This window comes from Rhopalosiphum maidis, chromosome 1 (genome assembly GCF_003676215.2).
Source record: "Rhopalosiphum maidis isolate BTI-1 chromosome 1, ASM367621v3, whole genome shotgun sequence".
NCBI classification, from domain to species: domain Eukaryota; kingdom Metazoa; phylum Arthropoda; class Insecta; order Hemiptera; family Aphididae; genus Rhopalosiphum; species Rhopalosiphum maidis.
In genome coordinates, this window is record NC_040877.1 from 74,427,103 (window position 1) to 74,450,352 (window position 23,250).

Sequence of the window (23,250 nt, forward strand, 5' to 3'; positions counted from 1 at the left end):
TACTAATAAACTAATAATACTAATAATTATTTATTTATATTTTGCTCGCGATGGCAATTACTTATATTATGGTTAAAGGTAAAATATATAAACATTTTTTTTATGTAATAAACATAAAGTGTGATTTGAATAAAAAACAGTAACTTAGTATAATTTATATTGTTAGAGTCTTCAATAAATACGTGGTAGGTTCATGCTTTTACGTGTAATTATTGTACACCATCGGATGTTTGATGACTTGTTCTTATTTTTGTCACGACGACAATGATAATGATGTGTTTGTGCTTCATAAATTACATAGCTATTATATTGACGCGCCAATAAACTTAACGAATCATTTCAAAACATTTAATATATTATGTAATATAATATTTACATATGTACGTGTAGTAAGTACCTACCTATACTTTTTCCAGCAAGAGAACGTGCCGCAAACCGACCAAAATCAGTTTTTCTGCGCATTCCCCAATGATACCTGGCTCATTAGCAAACTAGTTTTGATATAGTATGATGACGCGGGGGGATGCGCAGAATCAGCTCGTTCTCTCGCTGGATATTGGACAGACTATACATATAGTATGCATAATATTGTGTTTATATATCGTCGACCAATATTGATTTTAATTTATCAAGTTTGTCGTGTTGCATTAAGATGCGGTCTTTTATATTTAACGTAATCGTTTCATTATTATAATTTTTTTATGACGTTTCAGACTAAATCCAAAATTAGTACATACATTATTTTAATATCTTTGCATTGTAAAATGTATGCAGAGCTTATGCAAGGTGAATCATTAATGATGTGTACACCGTTATTGTTTTATTGCAACTATTCAGATTTTGATTTCAAGAGTTATATATTGAAATACTTGGTTACTACTACGGTGATACAGACTTTTTTCTTTCAGTTATAAAATAGGTGATTTTTCGATCAAAGATTTTTAAGTCATATAACTTTATGCACTAAGGGTAATATAGGATTAGATGATATGTATAGTGTATGATGATTTGAAAGTTATAGTTATATATTTATAAATTTATAAAAACTATATATTTTAAATTTTGTATAAATTGTTCAAGTGTTATAATGCATAATTAAGTAGTTATTATATAGATTTAAACAGTAAACACATAATGTATCTATTTTATATTGTTTATTTTATATTTATAGTTTTATAATTAACTTACTTATTATAAATACATGAAGATTTTCAAAAAAAATAATCTGTTTAATAATAATAAAAGAAAAAAATTATTCTCAATTTGTAACAAATACGTTTGTACTAATACAGGATATACACTCTTAGGGATTGTGAAGAATACAGGTGATAATGATTGGTAATTCATAAAATACATAAAAAACTTATAAAATATATTGTTCGAGTTCATGTACTCGTACAGATTGTAAACGAAAATTACGATAGAAAACGTAATTTTTGGTATCCAATGTATATACAAAGGATTTACTCTTTATTTAGCGTGCTGCAGTTAAGTAACTCGCAATATATGTAATTATATGTACCTATATTATTATCATTTATCATTTATAATGTGCATCGATGCTGACACGCGTAATCGCTTATAAAGTTTGGGCATTATAATATCGTTGTATAACAATTAATAACAATACGTGTCCTAAAATGATATTATTTTCGATTATGAAACTCCGCACAAACGCGTATTAATCGGATTTGCGTTAATTTCACACACGCCGCATTCACGATCACGACACGGTAAATCGTTTGTAAGACATATTATTATATAGGGACAATACCGTTCTGTTACCGTTAGTGGGTTTAAGTACCTACGTGATGTGTTTTACTTTGAAAACGTTATAATATACCTACGCTGGATTAGGTATAGTGTAAGCGGCCGTCATCGCATGTGGGTCAAGTTGTTATTATTGTCATTACTGCGCCACTACCTATATAGTATACAGCAACCATATATTATATACCATTATAGTTATCATCGTGTAAGCCGGAATAGCGCTAACCGCGCGGCGGTGGCACATAACAATTAAAAACAATTGCTAATAACGAGCGAATGTGCGAAAACAAAAAACATTTCGTGCGTTCAATCAACACCATAATATAACTGCTATAGTCCATGAGTACACTCGAAACACTGCTGAAGAGTGAGTGGGTTTTTGTATCGTGTACGTAGTAATGTTATTATGATAGTTTTCAACCCATTATACACCAAATCGGGCAATGGGTTTCAATAAACACAGCCGCGAAATTTACGCTTATAGTTGCACTGAAAAAAAATTATACTATACATAAATCGTTACCTGTTTATAATATATTAAGTATACATATGATGACTACGATGAGTGTATGTCTATTATCTTTATGTATAAAACAACGAAATCGTAGTTCGCATCTCGTTTTAAACCAATAACAGTTGTAGTCAGCAGCTCCATCCAAAATTCTTCCAATTAAACTCCTATTATAAATATTATAATACAAAATATTATAATAATATAATATTATTATTATTTGTAATATAATATTAAAGATTAAGTATTATACTATACAGTGTATCCACCTATATATTATCAATAGAAAAAATATGGATGAGCTTGATTGGCGAATCACTCTGTATATATGTTTAACGGTATTTTTCATTTCATTTTTTTTTTCAAAAACATTTCGTCAATTATTATTTTAATAATTTACTCGCGTACATAGGTATCATGTACCAGTTATGCCTATATGATATAAAATACGCTACGTCAATCGTTCGTTTCAACGCTATATAGCGTTTGTTTAATATGTATATATTTAGTTACACCATTGCTGCTATCGTTAAAACGAGATCTCGTCGTAGTTTTTATAGTGTATTAAAATACAGAAATCCGGATTCAGGCGATTGTAAACGCTTAAAATCGATACACACCGTTTTTCTATCAGCCGTTACGTCGTCGGCTCGTATTATAATATCGCGTATAATAACACATGCTACAGGGACCAAACAAACTATTCCAAGTAGTATAATGTATAGAATAATTTTATGAAAACATTTTAAATTTACACTATGGCGTGTCACGATAGCTCGGCTACTAAATGCACCTTTATAAAATTTAGATTCACAATATAAATGATATCCTTGTATTCCGTTCTACATAAACAGTGGCGCAAATGATCAAAATTCTCGTGGGGAGTGGATATTTTAGTTTAGTTTCGATTTTAAAAATCTAATGCTGCAGGTGACTTTATTTAAAGACGATTTGATAGTTTCCCTAGTTATTAATGCGATTCCACAGTTATTATAGTTTCAGTATTGTTATAGGTATACATCATACAACTATAGTAAGGTTTATATAAGTACAAAGTAATATAGTAAAATATTTACCTCCTAGGAGGATACCTATACAACTCGTCGATTGCGTACTACTGTGAGTTTATCAAGATGTTTTTTTGGTAGATTTTTCGACTTTCGTATCTCCCCTCCTCACATGTATAGATATTACATTAAATACATTATTATACTACAAATATTAAGATAATATTAAAATAATAAGACAATACATTTTATATTTTACCGGTTTCCTTTCAATTTTTTTCCAGGTTTTGCGGTGGTGTCGAGCTGTAGTACGGTGTCGTCTCCTTGGACACCCGGCGGGGGCACGGCTGGTGGTAACCCTGACGGACCGGACGGTGGCGGCAACGGTATGCGAAGCGCGGCAGGCGTGAACGCGGGCAGCAACCTTAGCCTAGACGTAGACGATTGTGATGACGACAAGGAACTGTCAGCGGCTGACGCAGAGGGCGTGTGGAGTCCGGACATTGAACAGAGCTTCCAAGAAGCACTGGCCATATACCCTCCGTGCGGACGCCGGAAGATCATTTTGTCCGACGAGGGTAAAATGTATGGTGAGTGAACGCAATAAGTCTATAATAATTTATTATTATTCGTTTTCATCGTCATCGCTATAAGAGCATAAAGATACATTATATTATCACAGCAGTCATTTAGATAAAAAAAAATATTTTACTTAAGTTTCGTTTTGAAAACTGGAAGGGACTCAGAGGTTAAAATTGTTTAACCTCATTCCTAGCGGCCAAACACAGTAATATAAAAAAAATCATTGCAATAGGTATATCACATAAACAATAAAAATAGTCTTTGATATATTATTTAAAAATTTATAATAATAATTATCAATTATGGGTACTACAAATAACAATATAGGATCCCTATAATCATATTCCCATATATTTGGGTCAAATAAAATACATTTTAATTTATAACTGGTGTAATTTTCTCAAATCAAATGTGAAATGGGCGTATAATTAAAAATATTTTCTTTGTCTTAAACTCACCTGAAATATAGTGCAACTCCCGGGGTACAAGCTGTCTCTGTATCACTCATCATGATTTTATTCTTGTTAATTTTTAATTACTTTATACAAAATAATATTATCTGAGTTTTGTCACAAGCTTTATTTAATATTTTGATTTTTAAGAAAGTTGTTGGGTAGTATTTAATTTTTTTAACTATTTTTAGTTTTTCACAACTTTTATCAACTTTTTTTAAATTTAAAATATTAAAAAGACCTTCCAATAAATCACGGATAATTTTATTCTTAGTAATTTTTATTATATTTTGATTTCAACAATCTTATCACGGCAAGTGAAATATTTTAAACAATAAATGTATTGAAAACGGAGAAAAAATGATAAAATGTTTAACCTTAAAATCGTGTATACCTGTACCCAAAAAAAAGTTCATAGAATCGGTATAACAGCGAAACTTACTTTGCTAGCGAAGCTACTAAAGCGAACGCTTTATCATATGCATATATTTATGTAAAGATATTATCCATTCTATATTTATAATAGTTAAATAGTTTTTTGGGAAATTAATTTTTCACCCCACGTCTTCTTCCGTATTATCTACATAATCAAATATAGGTAATTGTAACAAAACATTCTATACAAAGTTGTATGTTGTTTATGAGTATACAATATATTATGTGATACTGCTTTTAGGATTTCTATCAAACGTTTATATCGAAAAATATACGATAGTATAATAGCATAGTCATGAAATAAAATCAAAAGTTGTTGAAAAGTATATCCTGTTTTGCAATATGATGCGTTGTGCGAAAATCTCACCATTATGATAAAAAAAAAAAAAATAATAAAAAAGATTACGGATTTAATTGTTAATATTTGGATGTGAGTATTTTAGTATTTATAAATGCGTTTAAAAAACATACTTTTTAAAAACACAATAAACCTCTTATCAAATGAGTTTACTTAGCTATATTTCCAGTTAATTGGATCAGCATGTTAATGTCAGTTTTGTCGATTTATCACAATATAGCTGATTTATATGTATGTGCATACCTTTACCTATATATTATTATGCGTTATGTATCGGCGTGGTCAAGAATATTGTAATTTAACGATTTCGCTCGGAGTTTTTCTCAGTCGGTTTACCACTAAACTTTACGCAGATCCACTACAGATAATGTCGCGAAACTTGGAAACATTGCTATTATGAAAAATCATGTTTTTTTTATAACAACAACAGTGTTTAATGTATTTAATATATAACATATACTCTGCCTTATAGTGTTTGTTATTTATATACAAATTACATATTCAATATAGATTTTTATCACGACTTGACATAAATTTATTTTGGAGCGCTATAAAATGAAACTTATATATTATTGTATATATATACATACATATATATATATATATATATATATAGACGATATTTTTTATTTTCCACCAAAATATCTGTGCAGGTAAAATAAGAAAACGTATATATACTATATATATGTTTTACATACAATAAGAATGAACACTTTAGCGTAGAATATATATATATATATGTATATGTAATAGAATTTTAAATGTTTAAAAGACTAAAAGTTGTCAAACATTTTTATAGCCCATGCCATTGTGCAGCAACACACACCTGTTATTATTAATTCTTCTCTCTTTCTTCTTATAACTTTTCCTTGTGTCGGACCCTTATGAATTTATTGCCGTTTCGCGCGCTCTCGCACACGCATTATATATGTTAGTGTGCAGTGTATGTATTTGTGCGATGTATATATTATTTGTCCGCTCTAAACCGACTTTTGAAAGCTTTTGTCTTCCGTCGTCTCGCCACTGAAAGTGACCCTTTTTGTCTTCCGACCACATTTTACTCAAAAACTTATCTCGCCGAAAACTTGGGGTCGTAAATACTTTTGCGATTCAAGGCAACTATAAAAGGCGAAGTTTTTATTGTTTTCCATCCTATCCGCTGCTGTTGCTGTTGACTGCAGCACCCTCATTCTCGTCTACAACAATCTTTACGTGAGTGATATTAGACTGCAGTGTTAGTAGCGTCCGATGAGAGCGATTTGCCTCCAGGGATTGAACGTGGACTCTTACCTATAGCTTTATAGTATAGGTTTATAATGTATGGTTATATTGGATAAAAAACGAATTATAAAAATTATATTAATATAAGTAATATAATAGGTAATGGCATAACACAGTTATAGAAGGGACGAGCAGATGTTTGTATAAAAAATAAAAGGGTCACATATACGATGGGGAGTGAATAAAAGTTTAGCTTAGATATTTATTAAAAATGAATTGTCTCTTACAACAGTGGAAAAGGGGTGGATTTATAATAGTTTTATACTTTTCCAGTGGTGGTAAAATTGTCGTAGAAAGAAATCGCTAAACATTAAATGCGTTGATAGAAAAATCGTTAAAGTAGTAAGGTTGTATATGGTACATTATACATATATAATATATACATAGAAGTATATAATTATTAGATACATAAAAAAAATTGCAATGTATTAAAATTTCGCAAATTGTTGTTAACATTAAAAAGATTGTCGATTATTTTTATTCAATGATTATGTAACTACGAATATAATTGATACATAGTTTGCCTTTTATATACATTTATTTATTGCAGTATTCTTAATTTAAAATTAGATCAGGTTATTTATAGACGTGTTATAATTATGTAACAACTCATTAAATGCAATGGAGATATATACATCAAAAAGTGCAAACATTTACGTTATTTATATCAAAAAAAAAAAATTGTTTTCGTTAATTAAAACTGCATAAAAAATGTTTCAATCACAATTATAAAAATATAAGTAAAATCATTTAAATCTAAAGGCGAATTTATGCACATTAAATTTAAAGTATAATATTTTTATATTTAAGACTATAGTGTATAGTATGTTGTTATATGGGTAATACCTATGTAGATAATTCTCAAAACCGGTCGCATGCGTGATTCATTTCGTAAAAACCAGCAAACGCTGACAGTGAAAGCTTAAAACTACTGTAAAATGCGCTTGGTAAAAAAAAAATTGAACAATTTGATAGCGACATGGTGGTTTAGTGTGTAATAAACACGTATTTCTATAAATTTAATTTTATGATATTATGCCGGTGGCGGCATGAGGTTTCGCAGCGAAAATATAGTATAATATATATAAAGGTCAAACCCGGTTTTCAGTGCAGCGCGTTTAAGTAGTGGCGGGTAGGTGCAGTATATAGTTTTCATCATCCCCGTGCTGCAATAGAGTGGGAGGGTTCCGATTTGTGTGGGCAAATGACCGTAGGGGTGGTAGTGGGGTAGTTTGGATGCGGGTCAAAGGGGTTGTTTTGCGGCAGTCGGCGTAGTGACGAACGGATGAGGTGGTATACGCGTTTCGGCCTCGGAGCTGAGGGTGGTGGTAGTGGCTATGGTTCCATGATAGAGGGTTGTGAAAGGGTGGCGAGAGGATAGTGGACGGATCTATATATATGTGAACTTGCAAGCGCGTGTGTGTAGAGAAAGAGAAAAGGGTACGTAGCAGAGAGTAGGGGATAGTGGGATAGGGAGACGGCGGACAAACTATTCCAAGAATGTGCAATTAGTGTATATACACACTCGTCGGGGGTGCTGCTATAATTCACCCTTGACTCCGGCGGCGCGCGCTGTGCTGCTTGTAGAGTGTAATAAGGGAGGAAAGAAAGACATAAGAGGCCATCTCGGTTGAGACCACCCCACTCTCTTCACCACCACTCCGCCACCGTGCCATTAACACGTAATCTTCCTCCGCCTCTTTTTCCGGCTACCTATATATATGACGTGCTGAGAGAGCACAGCCAGCACAGTTCCAGCGATTTTCTGCTCTCTTTACCGCCGCCACACCCATGCATCTTTAACCCTAAGCACTATATATCGCCTTCAACCACCACCGTCCCTTCACTTCTTTCTCATCCTCTTGACCTTTTATATGTGCCTCCAAATAAAAGCCTATAATAGGTATGTCGACTTATGTGTGTGTGTGACCTGATTGGCGATTGCTGCTATTGCTCTTCTTCCCCACCGCGTTTGTCCGTTGTGTGTGTGTGTGAATAACGAGGGGTTTTCACTATCGATTTGGTCAAACGGCCATAGAGGATCACTTAGTCTACAAAGCTCTCTTATTTTTTTTTCTAAAGGAATTCGTCATCGTCGCCATTGTTGATAGTATGTCCAGTGTATCCTTTATTATTTTTGTACTTTTAAAAAATTAATTTCTACTTATGACTTCACTCAAACTTTTAGTGTATACGCGCTATACATTTTACGTATTATATGTAATGCGTGCTTATATATAGATACCACAGAGAATTACAGTATTTTTGTATTGGTAAATACTATTGAATTTTATCTGACATGTTTAGAGAGAAAGAAAATAGGTAGATACAGTAAACATATATCGGCTGTTCGTTTTCAATCAAACTCGTAAGTGCGTTGCACACAATTTTGTCATCCTAACTTAGTGGCGAAGCTGTAGGTTACGCGACAAGAATAACGCAATTTATGTAGAACGTATTGTATTCAACCAAAAGTCTCTGGGTGCCCGTTTCTAATCGATGACGTTCGCACAATATCGTTACGACAACAATAATGTTATTACATATTATATATCTCTGACGATTCAAAACTTAGCAATACAATTAGAGGAATATATTATTAAATAAATATATATATATATACTATAATATAGGTTCAAGTAAATAATGTTTCTATCGGAATTTTCGGGCGAATTTATAATATAATTTTTGGAATCACTATGAACTGCAGGTACATTAATTTTAATTTTTGAGTGATCGCGTCCTTCTTTACAGATAATAAGAATATGAATTTCTTTTGTCGATATTGTCAAAAAACACACGTCGGTTATTGCTATACAACCTATACCTATATAGATATGATCGAGCTGAATAAATGCGCGTTGAATGCAGTTGAACTGTTGTGTTATTTATTAGACATTAGTGAACATTAATCATTGTTAAAACGTTTTCGTATTTACGGTTAGTGATTAATAACAATATGTTTATTGAGTTTATTGGTTATATTATTCTGTACAATTTCATGTATATTTATTGCATTAATAAACTAATAAATGCGCATCTTCATGTTACTTTTGTTTTATAGAGACAATCGATTATTTAATATTTTACGTAATTAAATTGTTTCGCTGAGTCAATTTCAAAAATTAACCCAAACTATTTTTATATTGTGTATTTCAAAATGTAATCCAATAATTTACCCTTTTTAATCGCGTTATAATGTATAATTTTTAATAGATCGTGGTCCTATTTAGTTGATAAATCCTCATCGCCTCCGGTGCATTTTGCTTACCGACTTTTTAATTATTTAAACTTTTTCTTTTATTGATGACAAGCTTGCAGGACACATTTGCGAAAAATAATTTAAAGGCAAAATATAAAACATAGGCTAAGAATTAAAAATATACAAACCATTTTATTTTTCAAAGGATTAATAATTGTGACACATTTGTCGCGATAACATTTCTTTTTATATAATATTATACCTTCTGTTAATCAAAACATCTCTACCGATTTAGTTGAACAAACGTGATTTCTTATGTACCACATTATATATATATATTAAATAAGATCTTCATATAGCCCCTTTGGCCTTAAGTTTTTCATTTTAAGTTTCTTCGTATTCTACAAATATTTTGCAATATGAACGCTCCGGATGTATTTTAATTTTATATATTATTATATACGGTGCCATTACTTTAATAAATAATATTTCGGCATCTCCAATATACAAACTGTGCTGTGTACAACTCGAATGTAAACAAAAATAACAACCCCCAACGGTGAAGATTTACGTAGATTACACCCTTGGGCGATTGCATTGCCGTTCTGACATCACCGCCGTTATTCGTATTTTCCGGCATGTAAACACGGTACGCGAGTTTTTAATTTATTGAAACGCTTTTAATGAAGTGTCTTTCAAATTCTATTTTTTTTCTCGTTTCTTTTATTCGGTTCAAGTGCGTTTCGAGAACTTTTGATGTTATAAGTACTCTCAGGGAAAAAAAACTTTAAACTCCCATTCCGCACGTACTGTACACAAGGCACATAAAAAAAAATATCGGTTAAATTATCATATTATTTTATCATTTAATCATGGTTACGCGACTAACCGACCCAATATACAAATCATCGGCTTCGGGGTTAATATTAATAACAAGCAATAGCAGTATAGGATTTTCGTTAACCCGAAAACGCGTACAAGTGCGCTAAATGTATATTTTATAGTATTTAGATCTAAACTGCAGTATTAATATTATACCGCGGCGGTTGTTGTAATAAATATATTCGTTCCGTTGTTTGAAATCCTTTAATTAAAAACGTGAATAAAAGTCGACGTTCCAAATAGTTACATGGGTTTCGTCCCAACCCCATCTTCTAGGTATCTCTCTTTCTCTCTCTCTCTCCCTCTCTAAGTCTTTCTCCATGTATATGTTATAAATAGCGAGTGCGCGCACAATCGGCCTTTGAAGTGTATTAAACAATTTCGGCTGAATTATAAAAGTAAAAATTATATTGAATCGTCTAAAGACGAAAATAACCTAACCCTCTGATATAAAATATCGTGATTATGATACGCACAGCACCAGACGATACACATATTGAGCAATAAAAAACTATGATTAACTGATGATCAACGTTTATTATAATTGTAACTATTATTTAAAATTTTATAAATTTAATTTAATATAATCATTGCATTTGTACTACATATGTATGTATTTATAGTATATACATATGGTAAATATAATAATAATCATAAATATATTTATATAAATGTTCTTTTACTAATAAAAATAAAGCTAAACAAAATTAATCATCGAGTTTTTTTAATTTCACTAATTAGTTTTGTCATGATAAAATTATATTTATTTTATCATCAATGTTTCATAATTTTATTCCTTTACTATTAAAATATTCAATCAATATTTAATTATTGATGAATATCAATTTTTAATTATAAACGTCATCATCATTATCAACTTAAATAATCGCTGTTAATAATTTTTTTTATTCAATATTGGCGCCATAACCTTCAGCAATCATTTGAATCCCGGAAACTAATGATTATTTCAATACTTGCAGAGCCCAAAGTAGATAGTTTATTTAAAGTTATTTCTTTTAGATTAGATTTTAAAATATTATCACAGTTTTTTGTACTTCAGTCTTTTTTCAAAACGGAACTACTCGACAATTAGCGGTCTAAACGTTGGAGGTAACCATATGTACTGATAATATTACATTATATAATCTTTTAGCTGCGCATAATATATAAGAAATAGTTCTTAAACGCGTCTTCGTCATTGTCGTCGAGACGAGAAGAAGACTTCTTCAATAAGACGTGATGATTCGGTTCGGTCATCGGCTTGTCTTCGCTATCAAGACAAACCGGCGGAGAGCGATGGAAACGGCGGACAACCGCTGTAATATATTTATATATATATGGAAGTAACGATGTACGCACACACGCCCGGTTTTTACATATAATAATAGGCTTGGTGTTTTATGTAGTATATATACAACACATATACGTCAAAGCATTATATACTATACTTTGTATATTATAAACATTTTGGTGCAGTGCGGTGGCGAGCATGAGTTACGAGTGCGAGATGAAGCGTTAAAAAAAGGGACCAGGTGCGGCTCAGCTAGTCGCGGTCCGTCGAAGGGGGAAAATATTATCGTTATTATTGTCGTGTGTACTGTGTAGTAGTAACAACGTGCTTGTATTATATCGGCTAAAGTGACGGGGGAGAGCCTGCAGTGTGCTGTATATTATATATAGGTATACCTATTAGGTTTATGCACAAAGCGAGTGTAGTGAAAACGAGCGCGCGCGCAGAGAACGTTCACCTCATCCGAACGACGACGATTATTATTATTATTATTACTATTATTATTATTATATATGACTAAGACTACTACTATACGGTGATGCTGTTGATGACGATGATGACGATCGTGTACCACGCGGCCACTCGAATGTGGAGCGCTCTCCTCGCATAATATACGCACTCGCTCACGACCGCGTTTTTTCCATCTAAACTGCCGTTGACGACGTTACACAATAATGCTTATATATACAATATATCGTATGCGTGTGGTGTACGGGTACCTACACAGTGTATCAACTTTTCTATATTACGATATTATGTAGAAGATGGCGACCGTGACTGCATAGTGTGTATAATTTAATATGCGTAACTATAGTAGATACCCGGATAAACACACTTAGATGACGTTTGTATGTATGTGTCCCACGCACACAAGATTATAAGATGATGTTTATATTATTAACACTTTCGATATCACGAAACGTTTTGTCGCTTGAAGGTACTATATTATAACAATATCGCATAAGCTCTTGAGCGATAACTGTATTATACAATATCACGTATAGAGGTGTTGCGAGTAAACGAATTTTTTATCAAATTCGTAAAATTTTTTACATCCCTCTCTTCACGTGCACGCATTATATTATTCTCTTTATATGCATTTATTTCATATACATGTAGTGACTGTCTATTTAATAAGCGAACGTTCATATATCGAGTGTAATCGCCAATTGACTGCGGTGTCTTGAGTGTTGCACCCGTGCACACGCGGCATACGTAATTTTGTTTTTTTTTTTCGTAACCCAGCAACTGCATTTGATATTATATTGAAATCTTGCGCAGTATTTAGTAAAAAACAAAAACTCAAACGAAATTGGGTTATAACCACATCGTCGCCATATGTGTGTGTGAGCGCTCAATTTTTATTAGCGCTGCACGGATGAAGATGACACGTGGTCGATCTTAAAAATGCCGGGATAAAAGATCTTCATCACGTTCATCTCCTACGAGACAATGTTCTTTCGATACATCTATTATTGTTTCGGACACACCGATTTAACATTTTTGCGCTCGATAAAATATCGTCGCTCGTACCCATACACATTATTATATTATTAAATAAGCGATTTGAAACAAAGTTTTCTTTCCGCTAATGTTCCAGATAGGGATGGGTAAAATTAATTTGAAATAAAATATCAAAATACATCAATGTTCGTGTACTTTTAAATACGAGAACGAGATTTTTTAAATGATTGGTATTTATTTATTTATACCTACTTAAAATCGTATATCATTTTAGACACTTTGTCAATCTGCAGCTAAGAGTAATATGAAGCTAATTTAAAAATGTACTTGAATAAACCATTAATTTATTCTTGTTTAATTTCTAAAAAAAAGTTATCTTAATTTGTATCATTATCTTTACGCTACAAAAAAATAAAAATACAATTTACAGAATTTATTTTACATACTATACCATTCCTTAACTGTAGGTACCTTAAAAATAATAGTATCTAATCGTTTGTTGTTTCAACTCTCGTCCCAATCCAAACCCTGTTTTGACGTTATATGATAGATTTAATGTCATACTCGAGAGCTCATAATTTTTGTATGATATAATTTTATATGAATTTCGATAGTTATCCGTTCTGTATAATTAATAAAAAATTGTACGAATTTTAAAACGCATAAAGTCGTTAGTGATATACAGATGAAATTATATTACTTAATATTATTAGTTATTAGTCGTACAATAATAGTGATCATTCATCGTTTAGGTCACCTTTCCGCTAGAGTAGATTTTAGAGTAGTTGTGAAAAGAATACCGTATATATACATATAAATCATTAAATATTCACAATGTTTGTTGTTTGTAAGCAAGAGACTCAGGGAAGGACAAGACATAAATTTTCCCTCGGCATTGATAAACGAACAAGTATATGTTCATGTATGTGTACGCGCTGCTGCCTGCAACCCCTATATATACGTATGCACCACTGCAGCTCTCCTATTTTCGCTCCCACCGACCATCTAGTCGCCAAATCTATCACATAAATTATTATGGCTGACCATTTCAGTCGATGTATATAATGGTATCTCTGACTTTATATAATGTAATATGTGTAGAAGGCTATCAATAATGCATACCTACTTCTATATATATAAATGCCTTGTATAAGTCACCTATACTGCAGCTAAATAATAGTTTCTTTTTGGACATGGATTTTATTTATTTTTCTACGACCTTATTTATACATGTGTGTGTGTGTAGGCATGTGCTTGTGTGAGATTTTTTTATCGCAATATTGTTTTTGCCATAGCTTGCCAAGACGGTGAAGTGTGCTGATATATAGGAACCGAGTAGAAGAGTTTTTGCGGCGGAAATTCCCCGTGAGATATTATTTTTATCCCTCTTGTCGGGGCGTTACGGCGTTCGTTGTAATACTTTTATGGTGTTTTTCTCAAACAGTAATAATAATAATAAAAACAATGTACCTTCGACTGTTGTTTTAGTTTCCGTTTATTTTACTTATTTAATTTTCTGCATGTAACACGCACGCACATCACATTTACAATATGTACGGAGTATATTTCAGATTAAAATTAAGTACATACCATAGCAACCACACTTTATTATTATGGTTTCCTATTTACCGCGAGTGGAGAGTGCCTCGATCATATATTTATTTTAATATTTTATACTATATAGTTAATTTTGTTATCTATCGGTTCACTATTGTATAAATGTATGCATATTACGTATATAGAATTATATGTATATATTCGTCGATGACGATGGGTAAGACGAAAAATATTCAACGTCGTCGTCGGTAATTGGAAAATTATACAAAATCCTATGCCTACTATTTGGTAATACCATAGGTGTGGTCAGTGGTGTATCCAATGAAAGTTAATAAAGAGTTATAATCCTTCCCGCAAGCTGCTTAATGATAAAAAAAAAAAATGCTATCAATATCTTACAAATCCCAGTTGTAATGTCAGTTGTAGTTTTGTGATTTGAATTAACATTTTATTATTTATTTAATACCTTCAGTAAAATGTATATATACATTTATTTTATGGTTTAAAAAAAACAAATAGTGTTCAGAATTATTTTGCTATTCACTAAAAACTCAAATTTAATTGTAATGGTATTGATTGATTTCACTATACACCGAATTCACAACTGCATTGTCTATCGTTCCATCACGTGCCTTTTATCATATTCTAATAGTAATCATGGTATAATATAATTCACAAACCACGATTTTCCGGAAATTTTCCAGAATTGGACAAAGTTTAACATTAGGACACGATACGATTGATGACGCAATTGTGAACTCGGCTTTTTAGTTATTTAAACCACACAGTGAGGTAGTTGAATATTCTTGTCTACTATTTGATATATTATGGTAATGTATTAGTTTACAAGGAACACTGTGGTAATAGTTAGTAACTTAGAGACCTTTGTGTAGGTATTGCATTAATAATAAGATAACTGAGGTCTGAGGAGAATATAATTGAATAATTATTAACTAAACTATTCTATGGTCACCATATGCCATGATAAATGATTATTCGCCTCGTTTTCTAATGTCCTATAGTCTATACCATTCCTTTATTATCTTTATCTATATTTAGGTATGTGAAGTCATCGTTTGGTTCTAATTTAAATATTATTTTCTAGTCTGGTTTAAGTAAGGCTGGGTTTAAGGTTAAAATCTAGGCTAAGGTTTAATTAGTCTGGTTAGTAACGAAAGGTATAATGTGTATGTTGCCAATAATTTGTTACTACAACGTGAAACTACCTTCCTTTAGGAGGTACCTACCGTCTTGATATAATATATTGCGCATTCCCGCGGTATAATGTTATTGTTTCTCATTTCTTGGTATTAATTAGGCCAGCTATTAAATGTTCGTTTACGCTTATTATTCTTTTTCACACGCTACATCAATGCAACCTTGCGGACTTGACACATTAGCGAAAAAAATGCGATTAAAAACCACATAAGTGACAATTGGATTGAATACCTATTATTATGGATTTCGGACGTTTGCCTTAAAGGAGTTCGATCGTCAATAATTAGTTTTTTATATTATTTTCTTAACGATCGATTTCCATCAGCAAACGATTTCAGCCATTCAACGCTCGTATATAATACTTCTATACCAACTTGCAACCATGAAAATTAAATAAAAGTTTAATAAAATGTAGATGGAAATGTTATTATTGTATTACTGCTAAGAAAACGAGACACGTGTATGTGATTTGTTAATTTTATTCTGTCTATTTAGACGGTATGGAGGTCAGACGTATAATATAATATGTTGGACATTACTCACGCATACACGATTATATTATTATTATTATTATTATTTTACGTACGCGACACATCGGTATATAATACACCGTGATGATTTAATTATACTAATAATGATAACATATTATATAATCAACGATATTGTCATTTGAATACCGTCGATGACGATTGTCGATATATAATATATGGACACGGTACGTCTCGTAACACCTCCCCCCCGGCATGCACAGTCGAGCACCTGCTCGATTAGCGCTATTAAAATTTGGGTAATTAATCATTGTAGTTTGTAATTTATATTATTATGAACGACCATGTTCTTTTCGTCGCTAAAACGCTGATGTTCAAAATGTTAAATATTATTTTGGAGCAACACAGCCAAAATCGGCTGTGTTTGTTCCTTAATAATGAACCTATGATCCACGGTGTTCGTTTTCTTTGATCTTTTAACATAAAAATATTAATTTTTACGGTATTGATATGGACATTTTCTCCCGTAAAATGATAAATTAATATTAGAAAAATATATGAACATTTTAATGCTGAAAAATATTAGTATAGAACTTTCTTTTAACTAAAAATAGATATACAAAATAATAATTATAATGTATATGACAATTTTCAAAATGTAGGAAGAATATTTTCCAATATTCAAGTAGAAAATGCAAAAATTACGATAGTATAATAACGCAAAAATATCGTATGGCCGTTTGACTGTATATTGTGTATAAACAATAAAATAAACATTACGATTAATTATTATAAATTATAAAGCATATCATAATAAATTAATGAGTCACTTTGTGTCAGAATAACTTCTATCGCTTCCAAAATGCGCTGCTGGAAAATAATTATACCGCATGCCATCTAGAAACTATATACAGAGGTTTTTTGATATTTTTTTTTTTGCATTTGAAACATATATTTTGCAATATCATTTTATCAAGTGCGTAAAGTTGACATTACATATGTGAACAATCTTATTTAAACCGTTTAATAATGTGCATATGGAGTCGTTGAAAAGTTTTATAAGGATTCAAATTCCAGTGCTATTGAAATCGCTAGTTATAAACATGACATTTGACTTTGAACATACAAATTTCTATGTTTAATATATAAAAAGTGAGGCTCTAAAAATCGCTAACATGTATCAAACAATGTTGAACAATTCAATGCGCACAAATATTATGTTATATGGCTTTTTGTAAGATTTTACTACTTATTAGTTATTATAAACCACACATATGTAATGCCAACTTTACGTATTTACCTAATTTTATAGGTATCTTAATGTATGGTAAAACTATATAAAAGTTTAATTTGATCGTATATATTGTACCATTAGTTATATATAATTTTCCATTAAATATAAAATCTCGTTTTTCTTATTTCCTTGAGATATGATGGTTATGTTTTGTATATAATTTAATAGATTTTATGTATACTGCGGGTACCCTAAAGTCTATACGTATAATAATAATATTTACTATCGCTTCAATACTTGCCCTCTACCCAAAGTATATAAAATAACGTATTGAATATCGGATATGTATATGTCGTGGGTATCAGGTAATAATAATAAAAACATGCGATGTGGACTGCCAGAGTAGTATATATACAGTTACAATTTTATAGGTAGGTGTCGAGATGATAAATATTATATATTATAACGTCCGGGGATTATTAAAGTCTAAAATCGGATGAGGTCTGCGACAAAAAAAAATATGTTCTAAAAGAAAATAATAACAACAATTATTATTGTTAACTTATAATACCTATAACTGTAAAACAGCGCGGCCCATCCGTACTCTATACAAATATAAACTGTTCCCGAAGAGACTCGTATGATTGCGTACCTTTATTTTTTATTTATTTTTTTTTTTTTTGCTCTGACAATCGCAAACCCATTACCAATGACGCGTTACCTATCTACCCTACCACTATACCTATGATATTGAATGGATATATTTGGTTAAAAGGGACGTAAGTCACGTATTCAAGCAAAATTATTTCTTAAGTTAGGAATATTAGGATATTCCAGAATAATATGACTATCTCACTCTCGTATGTTGTTTGTATTTTATAAAAAAAAGCCATATTTTTATTAATTTTTGTTTGCGTACAATTATTATTTATTTTGAAATATTCATGATATGGCGTATCATTTAAATGTGTAAGAATGTAAGATACCCATTTGTGTCATGTCAATTTTAAATGAATACTTGTTAAAATGGAGCTATGGACCTTTTTAAATTTTCAGGAGAAATACTATCTTGAATTTTTGAATTTATATTTTATTTATTTAATTGGATATAATACATGTAAAATATTGGAATTCGTTAATAGACCCTTGTATATATATATATCATTAATGGTTTTTGGCGATTTTATCGAAATTAAAACGACAAGTCTTTAAAAACAAATTAATAAAAACACTGTTTTATTTCTCGTAAAAAAATGTTTTAAAAATATTCCCGTTGTTTTTCTGTGGATATAAACCTAGTGGTTTAATTTTAAAACTCGAACACATATAAATAAACTAATTTACTGATTACACAAAATATAACTAATTATATTGAATGAGAAAACGGAGGATAACTTGCGATGGCGGTAGTCTCGAAGTGCTTCTTATCAATATTAGCCACTGTTATCAGTAGAAATTAATGCAAAACTGCTGTTGCTGTTATGTTTTTGCCATTTTATTTGCGTCCTAACGTTTCGTGCTTGTGTTTGTTCTGAGTGTTATGACAATATTATTCACCACCAAATAATGGCATTATTTACGTGTTTACAGGACGTAATGAATTGATTGCCAGGTATATAAAACTGCGTACCGGCAAGACACGGACGCGGAAACAAGTCAGTTCTCACATCCAAGTGTTAGCGCGCCGCAAACTGCGTGAAATCCAAGCCAAACTCAAAGTGGTGAGTACCAAAATCTTACCATGGTGTACGATGCACCTCTACTTCAGATTTTACATATTTCTTGTCATTCGCCAAATAGTCGAGTAATATTTTTTAATTATTATCATCATCGTCGTCGTTGGTAAATTTTTGTGTAGACACCTATGGTGGATTTTTTTTTTAATTTTTCTCATTAGAGGATTAGTCATGTAATTAAGTGTGTTAGAGGTAGAGTGTAACGTGTGTTGTGGGGCTATAGGTGGTACCCACAGAGCATGCGGCCAAGGAGAAGGCGTTACAGACCATGTCGGCAATGTCCAGTGCGCAGATTGTGTCAGCGTCAGCAACGGTCGCAGCTATACACTCCAAGGGATTGGCCAGCCTGGCATCTTTTCCACCTGGCGCACCGCCCCCGCCGGTGAGTACACAATGCTCCCAACGCACGCTACCTCTTGTATACGTTTGCTTCTCTCGTAGCTTATATTGCCATCCGTAGCTTGTTTTTTTACTTGTGATTTACTGATAGCATTAACTAATATTTATTTTGTTATTTGTTACAGTTTTGGCAACCAGGATTACAGCCAGGCACATCCCAAGAGTAAGTATATTCTAGTAGTCGAGTTTGGTTTATTGAAAAATGTAATCTAATTTTTATATAATTGTTATAGTGTTAAACCATTTGCCCAAGGGTATCCTAGTGGTGGATCAACAGGCCTTAAACCTCCATCAACTGCTGTATCGTCTGAAATCCAACCACCAAGTGTCCCACCTTGGGATGGCAGAGCAATTGCCACACACAAACTGCGTTTAGTTGAGTTCTCAGCATTTATGGAACACCAACGAGAACCAGAAATAGTGAGTTTCTTATACAACTAAGCATAATGTACAGTGGTTAAAATTAATTTTTGTCAATAGTATCAAAAACATCTTTTTGTACATATTGGAGGACCAGTGAGTTATTCGGATCCTTTATTAGAAGTGAGTGTGCTTGATATTATATTATATACTTTAAAAATATTTTATATAATTTATTTTTTTTCTCTGTAGTCTGTGGATGTGCGACAGATTTATGATAAGTTCCCAGAGAAAAAAGGAGGCCTCAAAGAATTATATGACAAAGGTCCTCAAAATGCATTTTTCCTTGTCAAGTTCTGGGCTGATCTCAATTCTAACATTCATGATGAAGCTGGTGCTTTCTATGGCGTCACTAGCCAGTAAGTATCTACACAACTAAGCATACTTGAGATTGATTTGGTTTTCAATAAGTGTTTTTTTTCTCTTTCTTTAAAGATATGAAAGCTCTGAAAACATGAGTATAACGTGTTCAACTAAAGTTTGCTCATTTGGCAAACAAGTGGTAGAAAAAGTAGAGACAGAATATGCCCGATTCGAGAACGGTCGGTTTATCTACCGCATACATAGGTCACCTATGTGTGAATACATGATCAATTTCATTCACAAGCTCAAACATTTGCCCGAAAAATACATGATGAACTCTGTGCTGGAAAATTTTACTATACTACAGGTAATATTGTGTTAATATTTGGTTCAAGGTAATACTTGACACAATGTCTTGATAATTTTTTTTATTCAACTTTCCTCTGTCCTACTAGGTGGTTACCAACCGAGAGACCCAAGAGACTTTACTTTGTACCGCTTACGTCTTCGAAGTATCTACATCTGAACATGGCGCACAACACCATATGTACAGGCTGGTCAAAGACTAAGAGTTATACATTTATAATGAACTATCAAAAGAAAGTCGATTGGTGCTGTTTGGTTTCAGTCGTATCTTTATTTATTTGAGAGACCTTCCAAATGATTAACATATCCCAATCGATAATTTTATTTTGTTTGTAACTACCCATACCAAAATACTCTCTTTATGAAGGTAATATTTACCTAATCAGATTATTATTATTAATTTTTAATATTATTATTGTTCTTAATGACTTGTATAACCAAGGGGGTTTGTCTTTTTGACATTATTCTGAAATTATTGTGTACTTTTTTTTTATCCCTTTGATTTTTACCAATTTTTTTCCCCACTAATTTATTATTAGGATTTGTGTTATTATTGTAAAATGGAAACACCATATAATTTATTGATGTACAGATAATCATCTTATAGCTCGCTACCTAAAATTGGTGACTGTTATCATTGAGTACGAAATTATGACCGAGGTTTTAAGGGTTTAAAATAAATTTGAAATTATTACGTTTTTGTACTTAAAAGTTAGGTCGACTGAATCCTGTTGCAATTCTTATTGGATGTTGTAAAAACGATGTAATTTTGTAGATTAATTTGTATATACATAGAAATATATTATAATATATTATATTATTTTTAAAAATAAACAAAACAAACTTGACAAAAAAAAAAAATTAAAAAATGAAACGTTTTTAACATTTAAATACTTAGGGAATAATGTGTTTTATATTATTATTATTATTATTATTTTTGTTCCCAAGATTTATTAGTTTTTACATTGTAAAATTATACTTAGAAATGATTTCATTTGATCTCTGGGTTTTTCCTCAAACAGTGTTTGAAAATTAAGAAACAATAATAATATATATAATATTACACGTTTTATTTATATTTTATTGAAATTTTATTTGGAAAAAATGTTCAAGATATTTTTATTATTTTATTTTATTTTATACTTTTATTTTTTTTTCACACACACACACATATATATATACTATTATTGTAAAACATACTCTTGGACATTGTAAAGTGAATTAAACGTTTTTCATCAATATATTTATTAAAATAAATAATAACAATAATTATTAATCAAATGTTACCAAAACTAAAAACATTGAGCTGTGTTTTGATAAAAAGAAAACACGATTCATTGAGTCCAGTGAGTTGAAAAACCGAAATGAAATTCTACTTAAGGAAAGTGTATATGATAATTATGTGAAATCAATGATAGATATTTGATAAATATATTAATATATATATTTATGTATTGTGTATTATGAAATTATTATACTGGTTAACTGTTGACAGCTATTATCAGTATTTTTTGATGATGTATGTAAGCATATTATTTTATATTAATGTGCAATGTTATAAAAGTTTAATAATTATTTTGTATATTTTATATTTTATTTATACATATTTTAACATTTAAGTTGAACTCTATTTTTTTTTTAATTATAATTTCTTTTTCTTTTTGAAAAAAAAAAAATTAAAAACTAATAATTTTTTTTTGTGTCTATTAGTCCAAAATGTGTGCAGGTGTACAAATGCTTTCTGAAATTGCCTTTGTACACTTTTTTTTGAAATGAATAAAAAAAATTATTTATTTTTTTGATAAAAATTTTATTTGTCTGAATCATTCCACATTGAACATAATTTGTAGTTATCTATTTCAACTTGCAGGTACATCCATGGACTTGTACATAAAAAAATATATTTAAGAGCCAACAACAACTGTGTTATCTGGGGGCTGCTATTTAAAAAATATGAGCATTAACGATGAAATATACCTATTGACTATTGTAATAGATATCACCATCATGTAATAAAATTAATTGTCAACATTTTAGGAGAATGCTAACTATAATTTTATTGTCTATCTTAAACATGGAAACTTTTTGAAATTAAATTTAACCAAAAGAGAAAATTATCTATTTAGCTATCGATAAAAAATTGACTGGGCATAGAAGAACAAGAAACAGCATTGTTCATTTGACAGATTTTTGAATAATCAAAAATAAAATGGAAAAATTTTTTTTCCAATTAATACTTAACATATTGTTAGGTTATTACTTACACATAAATAAAGCCAATCAATCAATTGATT

General features: G+C 31.0%; 1 protein-coding gene across 5 annotated transcripts in view; it reads left to right on the top strand.

Moving 5' to 3' along the window:
- The window catches only part of LOC113559730 (transcriptional enhancer factor TEF-1), a 76,127-nt gene extending 54,267 nt beyond the window's left edge, over nucleotides 1-21,860 (top strand). For 3 of the 5 annotated variants that reach the window (XM_026965491.1, XM_026965474.1, XM_026965485.1), the window contains 9 exons: nucleotides 3,573-3,878; nucleotides 19,323-19,453; nucleotides 19,692-19,850; nucleotides 19,993-20,030; nucleotides 20,101-20,287; nucleotides 20,348-20,410; nucleotides 20,480-20,646; nucleotides 20,723-20,957; nucleotides 21,046-21,185. In XM_026965491.1, coding sequence (XP_026821292.1) covers nucleotides 3,573-3,878; nucleotides 19,323-19,453; nucleotides 19,692-19,850; nucleotides 19,993-20,030; nucleotides 20,101-20,287; nucleotides 20,348-20,410; nucleotides 20,480-20,646; nucleotides 20,723-20,957; nucleotides 21,046-21,159 — 1,400 coding nt within the window. In that variant the 3' untranslated portion in view covers nucleotides 21,160-21,185. Of the gene's footprint in view, nucleotides 1-3,572; nucleotides 3,879-19,322; nucleotides 19,454-19,691; nucleotides 19,851-19,992; nucleotides 20,031-20,100; nucleotides 20,288-20,347; nucleotides 20,411-20,479; nucleotides 20,647-20,722; nucleotides 20,958-21,045 lie in introns of all 5 variants that reach the window. The other 2 variants (XM_026965480.1, XM_026965500.1) reach the window with 2 other exon arrangements.
- Nucleotides 21,861-23,250: the final 1,390 nt, after the last annotated feature.